General features: G+C 47.0%; 1 protein-coding gene across 4 annotated transcripts in view; it reads right to left on the bottom strand.

Moving 5' to 3' along the window:
- The window catches only part of GAS2L1 (growth arrest specific 2 like 1), a 244,743-nt gene that overhangs the window by 184,462 nt on the left and 43,574 nt on the right, over nucleotides 1-16,707 (bottom strand). For 2 of the 4 annotated variants that reach the window (XM_078667178.1, XM_078667177.1), the window contains exons 3-4: nucleotides 16,096-16,217; nucleotides 2,213-2,918 (exon numbers count right to left, since the gene is read on the bottom strand). In XM_078667178.1, coding sequence (XP_078523304.1) covers nucleotides 2,213-2,893 — 681 coding nt within the window. In that variant the 5' untranslated portion in view covers nucleotides 2,894-2,918; nucleotides 16,096-16,217. The remainder of the gene's footprint in view (nucleotides 1-2,212; nucleotides 2,919-16,095; nucleotides 16,218-16,707) is intronic. The other 2 variants (XM_078667179.1, XM_078667180.1) reach the window with 1 other exon arrangement.

Genomic DNA, 16,707 nt, shown 5'->3' with positions numbered 1-16,707 from the left:
AACTCTAAAAATACCCTTAACAGCCTATACCACGACCCACCTCTAACCCTTAAGAAATACCCTTACCACCCAATACTCTTACCCATCCCTAAACCCTAAAAAATACCTTTATCATCCCATACCCCTAGCAACCCCTAAACCCTAAAAATATCCATTACCACCCTATACCCCTGCCCAGCGTTTAATTTGTTGAAAGAAAAAAAAAACAATAAGTGCCAGGGCCCTTGTCAGGAGGCCACTGCAACTTGCACCACCCATTGACCCTGCCAATGACAGAACCAACTACTGATCATCACACCGTACAAGTGCAACAATTCAGACTAGGCCCCCAAAGCTACAAGAGTGACGTAAGCAGCAGGTAGTAGTAACTTTTAATGTATATTGAACAAATAAACAACTTTAGGTGTGTTAATCTGCAATTTTGACAAACCGGGCCACCATGCGGCAGACTGTCATAACTGCCGGTGCTGACAATTTAGCGCCGGTGCCAAGCACTGGAAACCACCGGCTCAAAATAGGCACTGCCTTTACCCACCCCTAAATTAAAAAAAATACTCTTACCATCTATACCCCTACTCACCCCTAAACCCTAAAAACACCCTTTCCTCTGTATACTTCTATCCAGTCCTAAATTCTTAAAACATCCATACCAGTCTACTCTATAACCTTACACACCAATATACCTATATATATATATAAAGGCATTGCTTTGTAAAAGGCAATGCATGGTAATGCCCGCGATATAAATGTTGTTTCCCTTTCTGTAGCTGGAGAGAATGTTATAACGGTGTCTGAAAGTAAATACATCGCTATAGCCCTTGCCTTGGTGGGAAGATAGTTCTCAAATGAGATCACTATAATCTACAACATACAATAACACCAAACTTTACCTGGAAGGAGCTCTGCAAAGACAACATCATCCATAATCTGTGCAAGAAACCTACAACACTAGCAGAAGACAACACTTGCCATCAACAGTATCAAAGTGCTGTAAAACTTAAAGTAACCATCTCCAATCCTCACCTTTATGAGTGCAGCACAGTCTGGAGAAAAGAACTGCATCAGTTACATGTGCAAGAAATCCACAAAGTCTAAAGTAGATAGCATCCCCATTACCTGTACATTTACCCTCACTAAAATACAACTCCAAGTCTCTTCAGAAAGATACTACAGAGCAATTATCACTATAATGATCATGCTATAAATCCCAGAGTAAGCTACATCTCTGTTGGTGTCCTCCGTGAGTACTCTGAAAACTTTAAAGCAGAGAACTCCATCTATTACTTGTGTTAGAATACAATAAACTCTAGGCTAAACAACAACTCCATCCATCACCTGTAAGTAAAGTCTATAAAGTTTAGAGTGAAAAACTATACCACTCCTCTTCTGTAGGAGAACCCCACACTAAGACTAAATAAACAACTAGAATGATCACAAGTTAGGGGAAAGGACAACACATCTAATGAAGCCTTATAGAATGACATCATTTCGTTAGATGACCTCCACATGAGAGTGACTAAGGGATACGAGGGGGATACCGAATCTTCCAGGCACATTGAAACTATTAAACACTCTCCTTAAAAATTAAATACTAATTTCAGTGCCATTGCAATGTGTTCTTAGGGTATGCAAGTCTTTATATGGCAGAAGTAGACCAAAATACTTTTAGAATAGGAAGTTGCAATCTAGCGGTCGATATCTTTTATGTCCCCGTATATCCGCACTGCTAAACATGGGGGCCGAGCCTTTTCTTACCTTGGCCCGTACCACCGGAACAAACTCCTTCTGTTTATCCCTTCATACACAAATCTATCTGGCTTTAAAAAATATCTTTAAACCTGTTTGTTCTAATGATGCTTCTACTTCTTCTACCTACCGATCCCATGCCGAGATGTCCCTACGGGAATGAGTTGTGCACTATATCAAGATTCAAATAACATAACAAGCAGACAGCAAAGTATATAAGAAATAATTTATCCTCCCTTAATCTTTAGATTTCCCACCCAGGACTGGTGCTGATTCAAAGGGTGATAAAGAACTTCAGATATCTAGGCCTGAGCATGTTAGGCCAAAATAACGAGATGAGGAAAGAAGTGAAGTAAACCTATCAACACAATCACACCCTTTGAAAATAGCCACCCTGGGTGGACAAAGGTTAGAGGGAAACACAATAGCAAATAAGGTACTGGAGAAATTATTAAGACCAGCTTACCAGCTCGTCGAGGTTTCGGAGATCGCATATGGTGATCCTTTGTCGCCGGACTGGGTAGACTGGGTAGACTGGAGATTGGGGGCCTTGGTCATATTCCACCAGATGGCTGCTATTATCAAGATGACCATAATTCAGCTGGTCCATCAGCTGGTCCCTCAGCTCCTCTTCGATCTCCTCTTCCATCTGGATGAGCATCGGAGCAAGCATGCCAAACCTGGCACCCCTTCGCGCCACCTCCAGCAGGCAGAGCACAAAGTTCTTCTCATTCTTCTTGAGGACCAGGTCATTGGTCTCGAACATCAGAACATCCTGGATGCCAAGATCCTGCCGGCACCACTGGATGAAGTTGGACACATTATCTCTAGCGACAAAGGAACCCGCCACTACATTCCGAGACTGGAAGATGACATCTGTCCTTGGCAGCCTCATACGGCCCGCTGCCTCAGGGCAGCGCTGTTGGAATTCCAGGGCAATCCGGTTGACATTGTTGGCGTGCTGGCAGAGGGCACATCCAGACTCCAGTGCCTCCAGGAAGTTCTCCACCTGAATGTCCAGGTCGTAGAGGGTGTTCAGCCATTCCGCCAGGTCCTCCTTCATAGCTTCCAGGTACTCTTCGCTGGAGCGGAAGGGCCGGATGCTCTTGGACGCGGCGGACTGGATGTTGCTTTGGTCGGCCATCATAAATCAATGGTTCACTTCTCAATCACTAGAAAGCAAGCACAAAGTTAGTTGTGACTCAAGTATACCACTGATAACTGATACAATACTGATCGCCAATGCAGTAATACAGAAAGCAGTAGCTAACTCTTTGTCAGCAAAGTAAATGGCAGAGCTCAGATGCGCGAGAGAGTTTATTTCCAGGCCCTTTTATTTGTTGGGTGGGACCACATTTCGGATAATCCGTGCTCTCAGTATTAATGGTCAGTCTCCCAGGATTGGGGGACGCTCATAAAAGGATTGCAATTTGAGAAGGTGAGGAAGAGAACTGTGATGCGAACAGCTGTCTGCTGAGACCACGCAGCGGCTCCCTGGCGTTTTTAAGGGTCAGCCAAACAATATATTTCCCCTGTTGCACATCTAATTTTTTTATCTCCATTTACGAGACCTCGTTGCATATAAAATGCTCATTCCTGAGTGCCAGAGGTCGCTGAGTTGCAGTAGCCAATCTGCACTCTCAATCGATGCTTCTGACATCCCAGGGTGGGTGGGTCCGTCTGGCACCAGTGCACAACAGGAAGTGAAGGAAACACTAGGAAGCAGGGGAGGGAGGGAGGGAGGAGGCAGCCAGCGCTCCTTCAAACTTCCCACTTTCCCTTTCACAGGCCCTGGGATAACAGGCAGTGGACGCATGCGGGCACCGTGATTGTGAAGAGTGGGTAAGAGAGAGCGAGATAGAACTCAGCGGGAGATGGGGGAGAGAAAGAAAGAGACAGAAAAAACAGCATGAGGGAAGGAGTGTAAGGGGGTGAGAACCAAAGAGAAAGCCAGAGAGAGGGACAAAGATATAGAGAAGAAGGGAGAAAGGAGGATAAGCAAAGAGAGAGAGAGACATGCGGGGAAGAAAAGAGACAGGTCGAAAGAAAATGTGTGAGAAACGTGGAAAAGAAAGATTCAAGGGACAAAATAATAGGGAGTGAGAAGGACAGCGTCAGAAAAGACAGAAATAGAAAGCAAGAGGGGCGGTGATAGAGTAAGAGAAAAGAAAGGAAAAAAAACTGAGCAAGAGAAAGTCAGAGAAGACAACAATCGGGGGTAGCAGGAGAGAAATAGGGCGACGAAGGGAGAGAAAGCCGGAATGAAAGCGATAAAGAAGAGGTGGGAGCTAAAAAGACAGAGAAAGTAAAAGGAAACAGCTAATATTTCCTTAATGTTATTAATTCAGATCAAGTTGACACCTTGGCCAATGCGACGAAAGCGATTCCTAAGGCAGTTACGTTCTGCACTGATGTGGTGTGAGTCTGGATGTTCTTGTTATTTGTTCTTAATTGTATTGTATGGTAATTGCATTTATATAGCGCTTACTACCCCGGACGAGGCACTTTTTCGGCAAGTAGCACGTGTTGTTTTCAATTTATATACTATCAGCTAGATTCATCAAAGTCCCGTTTTGCGAGTCTGTAATAGCGATTCATAAGGAATCGCTATTAAGGACTTGCAAAACGGGATTCATGTAGGAATTGCAAAAAATATTGCGATTCCTACATCTTCCTAAATTGCTAATCGCAAATAAGGAATAACTCCCCATTCATTCCTATGGGCCTTTGGCCCACCCATTCATTCATTCCTATGGGCCTTTGGGGAGTTATTCCTTATTTGCGATTAGCAATTTGCTAATCGCAAATAAGGATGCGATTTCAAGGGTGCCTGGGGTGTCCAAAGGACACCCTGTAGCACCCCTGAAAAGCAAATGTAGCCAGATGTTGCGCACACACATGTCCAAAGGACATGTGTGTGTGTAACATTCCACTCAGAAAAAAGCACTAAAGTGCATTTTTCTGAGTTTTCGCTATTTACCACGAAGTCTGACTTCGTGGTAAATAGCAGCCAGGAATAGCGAATTCGCTAATAGAAAATGGTTAATGAATTGCATTTAAGGAATCTCAAATAGGAGATTCCTTAAATGCAATTCTTCGCAAATATGCGATTTCGCAATTAGCGATTTTTGCATTTGGGATGATGAATCCCAATTGCAAAAATTCCACTCGCAAAGGGCCAGATTCTCAGAATCTGGCCCTTTGCGAGCCGTTTTCGGCTTGATGAATCTAGCTGCATGTGTTTTAGGATTTTATATAATCCAAAATAATCTATTAAAGTTAACTGAATTCACAAAGAACGGAGAGTGGGTGGATAAAGAAGAAGACGGAGAGAAAGAAGAGGTGAGAGGGTGAAAGAGGAAAAGAGGAGAAATGGAGTGAAAGAAAGAAGGGAGAAATGTCCGTCTTTATGTTTGATTTTATGCTTGTATGTACGCAGGGGGTATGTATGTGTGTCTGTGTGTGGGTGAGTATGTGTATTAGTGGACGCCTCTGTGTGGAGTAATCCTTGGGTGAGTCCGTTCGTATTTGTTGAGATCGACACCCACATTAGTTGGTGACAAGAGATGTGGAAGTGGACTGGGGACCCCCTACCCCAGCAGTCTCTGAATTGTTTGCAGGGGCATGCATCCCTCATGCCCGGGCCATTGATTTATCGGGGGGGGGGGGGGGGGCGAATGCAAACCCTATGAATTGAACTGTTGTGGATGAGCGCGAGGGCAGGGGATAAAGAGACACTGTTTAAGCGGGAGGGGGTCCCTCCTCAGCTGAAGGCAGTGCGAAAACATGCCAATTAGAGGGGCCGTGAGAGTTGAACGGGCTCCCACGCCCCCTTACTTGAGCTATCATCTCTGACGGAGGCGGAAGTTAAGTGACCCCCTTCGCACGCTAATGTGACGGAGGTGGTTTGTGGTGAGGTGAAAAGTATTATGTGTGTCCTTCCCTTCTCCTGACAGCCTCGCGTCCTCCGCCCTCATGCTGTTAAAGGTTCTGCTTCTGAAACAACACGCCAGTCTTGGAGCGTCATTTAGTTTTTTGTCTTTGAAAAACAACAGTCTGCGCGACCTTTAGCACAAGTTACCCAGAACCGCCCGAGCGCGCCCAGCTCACACTCCTGCGCCCTGCCCTGCCGCGCCCCTGGCCTGTGTGGCTGCCTCACGGCCCCTCCATGCCCTCCGGACGCACTCACTGCAGTTTTGGGCGTGCTTATGTAAGAGATAGCGTGTGTATGTGTGAAAGTGAGTGCACGTGTAGGCAGAGTGTCTGTGTGTGATGTGTATGTATGTATAAGCATATGTATGTGAAAGTGAACGTCAAGGGGCGTGTGAATTCACTTCCGCTACCACAGGCATTTGGTAAATTGACGTCCATGGTATACCTGTACTGTGTGTGTCTGTCTGTTGCCCCACTATGTGCATCTACTGTGTGTCTTTCTATCCTTTGTTTGTCCATCTTTCTTTTTGTACATCTACCTGTCTAGTGACTGATCGCTCACCAGTCTGTTTATCCTTCCAGCAACAAATCCATCCACACATCTATCAGACCGTGTGTCCGACTATCTGTCCACCTGAACATAATCACCCCAATTCTGACTCCTTAGTTCTCCCTTCTGTTTCTTAAGCGACCTCCCTAATTTCTCTCTCTCTATAATATATAAACACTGTCAGTGATAGCACCTGTGCAGTTATAGTTGAGTTTTCATAGAAAAGCCATTTTTTGTTTTCTAAATAACTTTGGCGCAGTTTGAGAGATAGAGTGACCGGAAAAAAAACAAAATTTAAAGTAACATCATAGGCAAAAATGTCAGTGACAATGTAATTCACCAGTTACAGTTACCTATAGTAACTAGAAGTTGTACCGTAAAGTAACTATAACTCGCGCCTCAGCTCACTTACCTATAACGTTACATTAACCTTTGTTTAATGTAAAGTAAGATATAATTATAGTTCCAAACTATAATATCATTTTAGCCATTGATTTTTCCAGGGAATTTCTAGGGTTTCTTGAACGCAAAGTAATATTTTATCACCACACATAAAGCCAACTCCAGGTCGTGCATGACAGAAGGCCCTGTGTCCAACCCCGTGCGGGTACCCAACCCTACACTGCTCACTGCCTTCGCCCAAGCGCATTTGTGTTTTTTGTTGTTGCTTGGGGCTGCTTCACTCCCTGCAGCTCCCTACAACGGTAAAAAAAAACATGCGTGGTGGTGCCCCTGCCTCTGTTATGGGCACTACAATCGTAAAAATATTGTATATTAAATGTCCTTGGGCATTATGAGATGCTCCTTCTTAGGAGCAGTGAAAAATAAATGAGCAGCTCCTACTAGGGTCCCTGATGCCTTAATGAGGCTCGGGGAGGTGTCTGCGCAGCCGCTTCCCTTTGATAAAAAACAGTGGGCTCCAAGGCATGGTGTCCCTAGGGCTGAAATCAGCTTGGTGAGCCCCAACCATGACCTTTAGCACAAATTACCCAGAACCGCCCGAGCGCGCCCAACTCACACTCCTGCGCCCTGGCCTGTGTGACTGTCACGGTCCCTCCATGCCCTCCGGGCTCACTCACTGCAGTTTTGGGCGTGCTTATGTAAGAGATAGCGTGTGTATGTGTGAAAGTGAGTGCACGTGTAGGCAGAGTGTCTGTGTGTGATGTGTATGCATGTATAAGCATATGTATGTGAAAGTGAACGTCAAGGGGCGTGTGAATTCACTTCCGCTACCACAGGCATTTGGTGAATTGACGTCCATGGTATACCTGTACTGTGTGTGTCTATCTGTCGCCCCACTATGTGCATCTACTGTGTGTCTTTCTATCCTTTGTTTGTCCATCTTTCTTTTTGTACATCTACCTGTCTAGTGACTGATCGCTCACCATGAGCGACCACTGCGCCCTCCACGGCCTGGTCGCCCCCACGCTCCCCGCCTGCTCTGCCTGCCTACCTCTACCTGCTGCCTGCCAGACGCCGATCCGGCGCCCCAGCCGCCGCAGGGCCGCCCACCAAGGCCGCCGTTTTTTCCCCGCCGTTCCTGCCGCGACCCCGCCCCCCCGCTTGCCGATTGGCCCACGCGCTCCCCGCCTCCCAGCTGACCCTCCCTGCCGGCTCCCTTCTTATGACGCCCCCAGAGCGTCCGCGCAGCGTGCACGCGCAGCGGGCGCGCCGATTGTGCGCCGAAGGCGCGCCAAAGGTAAGCCCGTCTGCGCCCGTCCGCGCCTGGACCGTGCCCAGTGCCAGGATCCCTGGTCCCCACCGCCGGAAGCCGTCCCGTCGGACCTACGACGCCACCGACCTCAACGCACTCAACACCGGCCGAACACCGGGCTGCTACCGAGCCACACCGAGACGCACCCACGGACCCTTCAGCTGCCACTCCTGCAAGTTCACCTGCAACCGGACCCACGCCACACCAGCACCCACCAAGCCGAACACCAGCAGCACCCACCTGAAGTGCATCCTGCTCAACACCCGCTCCGTCCACAGACACGCCGTCAAGCTATGGAACCTGCTCGACACCACAGACCCAGACGTCGCCTTCGTCACGGAAACCTGGATGAACGCCTCCTCAGCGCCCGACATCGTCATCGCCATCCCAGAAGGCTACAAGATCATCCGGAGAGACCGCGTCAACCAGACAGGAGGAGGCATCGCCATCATCCACAGGAACACCATCCGCATCACGACCAACACCGACGACACCCTCGCACCCGCCGAACACCTGCACTTCCAGATCCACGCCAACCCCAAGACCACCCTCAGAGGCACCCTCATCTACAGACCCCCGGGACCACGCACACAATTCAGCGAGGACATCGCCGACTTCATCAGCCCACACACCCTCCCCTCCGCCGACTACATCCTCCTCGGGGACCTAAACTTCCACCTGGAGAACAACAACGACCGCAACACCACCACCCTGCTGGACAACCTCGCCAACCTCGGACTCAAGCAACTGGTGACCACCCCCACCCACTACGCCGGACACACACTCGACCCGATCTTCTCTTCCAGCAAGGACATCGCCTTCAGCCACGCCACGGGACTCCACTGGACGGACCACAGCTGCGTCCACTTCAGCTTCAGAAGGACCACGCTCCACCATCACCAGCAACAGGCTCCCCGCAGAAGCTGGAACAAGATCACTACAGACCAGCTCGCTACTTCCCTGAGCAAGAACCCTCCCACCAGCACAACCAACCCCAGCCAAGCAGCCACCAACCTCACAAAATGGATCAGCGACTGCGCAGACGACCTCGCCCCGCTGAAGACCCCGCCGAGCAGACCCGGCAGCAAGAAAGCCCCATGGTTTAACGACGAACTCAAGAGCTCCAAGAAGAACTGCAGAGCACTTGAGAAAACCTGGCGCAGAGACCCAACACCGGACAACATGACTGCCCTCAAGCTCGCCACCCGAAAACACCACCAGCTGATCCACACCACCAAGAAAACCGCATTCAAGGAACGACTGGACAACAACGCACACAACAGCAAGGAACTCTTCAACATCGTGAAAGAGCTCTCCAACCCCAACGCCGGAAACAACGACATCACCCCTTCGCAAGACCTCTGCAACTCCCTCGCCTCCTACTTCCACAACAAGATCGCGGACATACACAACAGCTTCAGCACTCAACCCATGCTCGCCACGACCGAACCACCGCCCCCACCACCACCCTCCGCGCCTGGACCCCGATCAGCACCGAAGACACCATCCGCACGATGAACTCCATCCACTCCGGTTCTCCAACAGACCCCTGCCCTCACCACGTCTTCAACAAGGCCGACGCTGTCATCGCACCCCACCTGCGGGACATCATCAACACCTCCTTTGACATCGCCACCTTCCCGGAGAGCTGGAAGCACGCCGAACTCAGCGCTCTACTCAAGAAACCATCAGCAGACCCAACCGACCTCAAGAACTACCGCCCCATCTCGCTGCTCCCGTTTCCGGCAAAAGTCATCGAGAAGACCGTCAACAAGCAACTGGCCGCCTTCCTCGAGACGAACGGCTCCCTCGACCTCTCGCAGTCTGGCTTCCGGGCCAACCACAGCACCGAGACCGCCCTGATCGCAGCTACCGATGACATCCGAGCCCTGCTTGACAACGGAGAAACAGCGGCCCTCATCCTCCTGGACCTCTCCGCGGCCTTCGACACTGTCTGCCACCGTACCCTAGTACAGCGCCTCAGCAACGTCGGAATCCAGGAGAAGGCACTGGAGTGGATCACCTCCTTCCTCGCCGGAAGGACACAGAGAGTCCGCCTCCCCCCGTTCAGATCGGAGGCCACCGAAGTCATCTGCGGCGTTCCTCAAGGCTCCTCGCTCAGCCCAACACTCTTCAACGTATACATGAGCCCCCTCGCAGCCATCGCACGCCAGCACAACCTGAACATCATCTCCTACGCCGACGACACCCAGCTGATCCTCTCCCTCACTAACGACCCCGCCACCGCCAGAGCCAACCTGCACGAAGGGATGACAGACGTAGCCACATGGATGTCGAACAGCCGCCTGAAACTGAACTCGGACAAGACGGAAGTCCTCATCCTGGGATCCTCACCCTCCGCCTGGGACGACTCCTGGTGGCCCCCCGCCCTGGGCAGCGCACCCAAACCAATAGACCATGCACGCAACCTGGGCTTCATCCTGGACTCCTCCCTGTCCATGACCAGACAAGTCAACGCCGTCTCCTCGTCGTGCTTCAACATCCTGCGCATGCTACGTAAGATATTCCGATGGATCCCCACCGAGACCAGGAAGACGGTCACCCAGGCCCTCGTCACCAGCCGTCTGGACTATGGCAACTCCCTCTACGCCGGAACCACCGCCAAACTCCAGAAGAGACTCCAGCGGATCCAGAACACCTCAGCACGACTCTTCCTGGACATCCCCCGCCGCAGCCACATCTCCGGACACCTGAGAGACCTGCACTGGCTCCCGGTCAACAAGAGAATCACCTTCCGGCTCCTCACCCACGCACACAAAGCCCTACACAACCAAGGACCAGGATACCTCAACAGCCGCCTCAACTTCTACGCTCCCAAACGCCAGCTTCGATCGACCAGCCACGCCCTCGCCGCCGTCCCCAGCATCCGAAGAGCCACCACAGGAGGAAGGTCCTTCTCCTACCTGGCCGCCAAGACTTGGAACTCCCTTCCTACCCACCTCCGCCTGACCCAGGACCACCTCGCCTTCAGGAAGCAGCTCAAGACCTGGCTGTTCGAGCAGTAGCGGACCCCCTCCCCCCAGCGCCTTGAGACCCTCCGGGTGAGTAGTGCGCTATATAAATGCATTGATTGATTGAGTCTGTTTATCCTTCCAGCAACAAATCCATCCACACATCCATCAGACTGTGTGTCCGACTATCTGTCCACCTGAACATAATCACCCCAATTCTGACTCCTTAGTTCTCCCTTCTGTTTCTTAAGCGACCTCCCTACTCTCTCTCTCTCTATAATATATAAACACTGTCAGTGATAGCACCTGTGCAGTTATAGTTGAGTTTTCACAGAAAAGCCATTTTTTGTTTTCTAAATAACTTTGGCGCAGTTTGAGAGATAGAGTGACCGGAAAAAACCCCAAAATTTAAAGTAACATCATAGGCGAAAATGTCAGTGACAATGTAATGCACCAGTTACAGTTACCTCTAGTAACTAGAAGTTGTACCGTAAAGTAACTATAACTCACGCCTCAGCTCACTTACCTATAACGTTACATTAACCTTTGTTTAATGTAAAGTAAGATATAATTATAGTTCCAAACTATAATATCATTTTAGCCATTGATTTTTCCAGGGAATTTCTAGGGTTTCTTGAACGCAAAGTAATATTTTATCACCACACATAAAGCCAACTCCAGGTCGTGCATGACAGAAGGCCCTGTGTCCAACCCCGTGCGGGTACCCAACCCTACACTGCTCACAGCCTTCGCCCAAGCGCATTTGTGTTTTTTGTTGTTGCTTGGGGCTGCTTCACTCCCTGCAGCTCCCTACAACGGTAAAAAAAAACATGCGTGGTGGTGCCCCTGCCTCTGTTATGGGCACTACAATCGTAAAAATATTGTATATTAAATGTCCTTGGGCATTATGAGATGCTCCTTCTTAGGAGCAGTGAAAAATAAATGAGCAGCTCCTACTAGGGTCCCTGAAGCCTTAAGGAGGCTCGAGGAGGTGTCTGCGCACCCGCTTCCCTTTGATAAAAAACAGTGGGCTCCCAGGCATGGTGTCCCTAGGGCTGGAATCAGCTTGGTGAGCCCCAATCATGCCGCCTCTCAAAATAATTAATTAAATATTGATCCCCGGACCCTGGCCCACCCGGGGGTCAATTCATTTTGAAATGGCAACCGCCATTTTGTTTTTTTCCCTCAATTTTGAAGGGAGTATCGTGGAATTGTGGGAAAAACAGTAATTTTTTCATTCTAGGGTCCCCACATTATGTCAAAAGAAAACTACAGACCATCTAAAATGTGTCCGCCTGCCTCCTTCTCAATATCTCAAGGCACCTGTCCACAAGGAGGGCCTTGAAGGACTTTCATTGGCTCACTTTAGACCAGTGGGTGCAGTTCAAGGCTCTTTTCATCACGCACAGGGCCTGCCACAGAAAATTCTATGTGTTCCTTCCAAACTTTATAATCCTGAAAGGTCCATAACATCCGCCACTTCTCTCCTTTCAACAACATCAAGAATCCACAGATCCAGGTGGGGTGGTCGCTCATTTAAGTACCTGGCACATAAACTATGGAATTCTCTTGTCAGCCCTGAAGAGAGTCAGTTATAATTGTCTGCTGGTTTGGATTAGCGCTGGGGAGCCTTCGGGTTAGCCATGCGCTTTACTAATCGATTAGAATAGATTATATTTTTTTCCCTGGAGGTGGAGGGGTTCCTCTTCGGCTCCCAATAGGGCTGGAGTGGGGGTACGAAATACCTATAATATCAAGATAGGGGACTAAGTCCCAGAATCCTGTCATGGCTGCTGCAACATTTTTCTTCTGGTTTGGGCTAGCCAATTGGAGCACTCACTCCAGCAAGAGCCTCACTTCCATGGGAGTGACATGGCCAAGGGAAAAAAGCCCCCCCCCTGCCAATTAGAACAATCTATTTTTTAAGTTTAGCTTACGGGACTCTAGCAAGAGTCCCACAAATTTAACCATCCAGATATACAAATATATTTGAATCTTATTTTCTCTAAAACTACTGAACGATTTACACCAAATCACAAAGCGCACGCTTTCTGGACCAAGATCTGGCTTTCTGCCAAATTTTGTGAAAGTCAGTTCAGCTGTTTTGGCTGTTGCCCTTTTAAAAAAAGTCCATGGGAAATTAATGGGTATTTTGTGTTTTGAGACCCTCCCCCCTTTTTCATAGCCCTCGCTTGACGCATCAAAGCGGAACTTTCATAAAGAATCTAGGCAAGAAAGATAATTTTTTGGGAAAGTTTTATGAAGATTCATCAAACAGTGCCAAAATTATTAGCAAACCTAAAAAGACATTGCCTGTGGAAACGCAGAACTACATATAACTTTACACATACAGATACACATGTACACATAGCATATTCGTAGATCTTCATTGGGCAATATGCTCTATGTTACCATTGTTGAGCGTAGGGAGGAGGAATTACCTCAAAAGTGGCAAACCCTTGAGTTGATCATGCTGCCTCTCCCCTCCCTGAACAATACTCAAGTACATTAGTTATGGAAACATGTATTTAGGCGGAATCACTGCACAATCTCATTACATCGGCCTATAGAGATTGTTGAAGCTCCATATCCGTGATAATCCAGTAGATCCAACATATGGAACTCTATCATGGTCATAATATGAGATTTGAACTTTGTACTGTAATAATACCTGTGGTTGTGTTTATTACTATACTTGCTCCAAAGAACTTGTTTTACTGGGCCACTTTTATTTTCACAGACATGGCCTATGTTTATAAGCAATACCAACCCTTATGTGTTCATCCCATCCCAAATGCCCCTCCTCCTTTATGTGCCCTATAACTTTCCATTGTGCCTTCCCTTTCCTTGTTTGTTTATTTATTCCTCCACACCTGTCTGTTTGAAAATATCAGTATCTCTCAATGTGTCTGCCCCTACTTCTAAATACTTCTCTTCCTTCGTGTTCTCTCTCTCTATCTCTCTCGCTCTCTCCTCCCTCCTCTCTCCTCTCCCATTCCTGTGTGTACCCCCGAGGCAAAACCAGCTCTGCTATATAGTTTGGGAATAAAAGAACATGTTTCCTTTGTTCAATGTCTGTTTTCATAGCTTTTTACCTCTTTTTTTGAGAGGATACTCACTCGGAAAGGGAGGGTGGTAATCTGGATGAAAAGGCTGACTTCAAAGAAGTTGTTTTATTATTCAAAGATGCTCCTGGCTAGTACTGTTCTCGAAGATCTTAAAATTAGTCTGGTGAAATGTTTAATCTTACTTGACTACATGAGAAGGCAAGTACCTACCACGGAACTACGAATCTACGCAAAACAACAGCAGTATTTCATAGACCATAAAGTGATCAGGAATATAATTAGAGATCCTGGTTTTAAGGGTTTTATTTTTTTTATATTTCTTTTTGTTTTTATGCACATACATTTTGGCTACCTTATCACTGTTTGTAGATTTGTGAGGGAAGTAAAAAACGAAGTTTGGGTATTTAACTTACACATTTTAACTCATAATGGTACACTCACACTTAAATGTTTAGAGGGATTTAATGAGCTGTGTAGTCATATCCAACAAACAATACGCTCATCTGCACGTGTCAGAGTCCTAGTTCTAGCGCATATGTACGTCAGCCGCTTTTTAAGCTTCTTTAGGGAATTTGATCTATTTTTATCTCCCTGTGCCATCACTTTGTGCAACCATTGTCCGGGCAGTCAAGATTCTCATGGAGAGACATTCAAAGCATCTACTTTCTGTAAACCTCGGTTTATAATGTACTCAGTGAAACCAATTGTTCTACCGCTGAATTTATGTGTAAACATCAATATAAAGAGAAAATTGGGAGCTTACAGCCTTCAGGTTTTGTGGTATTTTCTCTCTATGGTTAATAATATTTCTTTATTCTCAGTTTACAGGTATTTAGCCATATGTATTTTTGATGAGTGCAAAAATGAATTTATAACTAATATATTAGCAGATTTATTCAAATGATAAATGTATACTTAGACTTTGAGAACATTAGCATTGTAGTCAGCCGCGTCCGTGCAGGTAACAGCGGTGGGGTGGAGTAAAGGGGGATTTGGAGGGACGATGCAGAGGGAAAATTAATTATTTATTTAATTTTCCCTCTGCATCGTCTCACGAAATCCCACCTTAATCGGCCCCACCACCCTACCGCTGTTACCTGCACGGACTGTGGCTGATTGTAGTACTAGTATATTTGCAGCACTTTAGGCTTCTTTAAGAAATCCTACCAAATGTTTACTCTTTATTGTTCATTTAAACAGCTAGTCACCTGGCAAGCATGGATGACAGCATGGAGTGGCTCTAAAAAAAAACAAAGAACCAATTTCAGGGTTTTTTCATTTTTAAAAATCATACAGACAGGGAAACAGATAGTTTTTGTCTGTATTGGGTAAATGGAAAACTAGGTGACTAAATCATAAAAGGACCAGCTTGAGAAGCGTTTTTATATACTTTACATAATTTTGTCTTAGTCTTTCTTCATCCTTCTGTTTGAACAAGTATTTTGTAGACACAATCCCTGAATTAGCATTACATCTTCCAATCTTGGCCAAGAATATAATGTTAATTAAAAAGTATTATTGGGCGACCCATTTAGCCGCTATAAACCAGGGGGTGTACAGTCCGGACAATCTGGGGTATGCCATGGACAGATGGCTCCTCCCAGGGGGGGATAAATGGGAGGAAGACTTGGACTGGTGCATGTTCTGGGAAAAATCAGTTTAGGTCGCCGGAGGGTGTCCCAAGAAATGAAACAGGGTATGAGGACCTTGGAACTTGCACAGAGGGAATTTGTGTACCCCACTGGCAACCCTGAATGAAAACAAGACTCTTGTAACACCCTAATGGTCATATACTGTTTATTGTAACTTGATTCCCTATGACCCAGGTCAGAAATTTGGAAGATATTCTGTCTCTTGCTCACGTGTCAATATGGTGAGTTATGTCGATGATGTTTAATGAAATGAATTATTTAAAAAAAAGATCAATGTTTATTGGGGTACCTAGATTTGTTGGTGCTGAATATCTCAAAGCCTTGGGCTTCTAACAAGCAGTAATTGGCCCAATGCACACAGCTGATCACAATAGATTTATATCTGAAGCACAGTTTCACAACAAATGCACTAAAAGTGCATGCTTAGAAGTAAGTGAAATTAAGACAAAAGTAATCGTACCTGACCAATCGAATTGGTGTGCTACAGAGCATTGTAATGCACCACTGCATGTGGCTCGTGGTAGTTGAAGTAGGCTCCTGAAGACCCAACCCCACATTTGGATTTGCCAGACAGTAGTATGCCTAAAAAATAAATAAAGAACACATAACCATGAATTGTGTAATATGGTCCAATATTGCCATTGAGCAGTTCTGATGACACTGCATGGTTTGTAGAAGTCACTGGTGCACAGAGATGGTAAAATAGGATCATAGCACACATGGTATTCATAACAATTTTTTTATCTGAAATTTTAATTTTGGGGCATCCAGCTTGCAGCCAAGGATGGCAGTGGCGGAACGAAACTTGAGGGCCCCACCTGCAATGTACATGTACCCCAGCCCCCCACACTCCGGGTTCAGTCTGAAGCACTCAGGGCAAGGGCCTGCCAGTGCCAGATAAATGTACACAAAGATTTTGAAAACATTAGCTTTGTAGTACTTAGACATTTGCAGATTTTAAAGTTTCATTTAGAAATCCCTGCAAATTTAGTCTTGATTTGGGTGTGCGGGAACCCCACATTTTCAAATATTTAGTTTGTGTGTAGGTACTTAATGGTGAAAGATCAAAAGC

This window comes from Lissotriton helveticus, chromosome 11 (genome assembly GCF_964261635.1).
Source record: "Lissotriton helveticus chromosome 11, aLisHel1.1, whole genome shotgun sequence".
Taxonomy (NCBI): domain Eukaryota; kingdom Metazoa; phylum Chordata; class Amphibia; order Caudata; family Salamandridae; genus Lissotriton; species Lissotriton helveticus.
The sequence above is the reverse complement of the archived record's forward strand: the minus strand, read 5'-3'. Positions and strand labels throughout refer to the sequence as shown.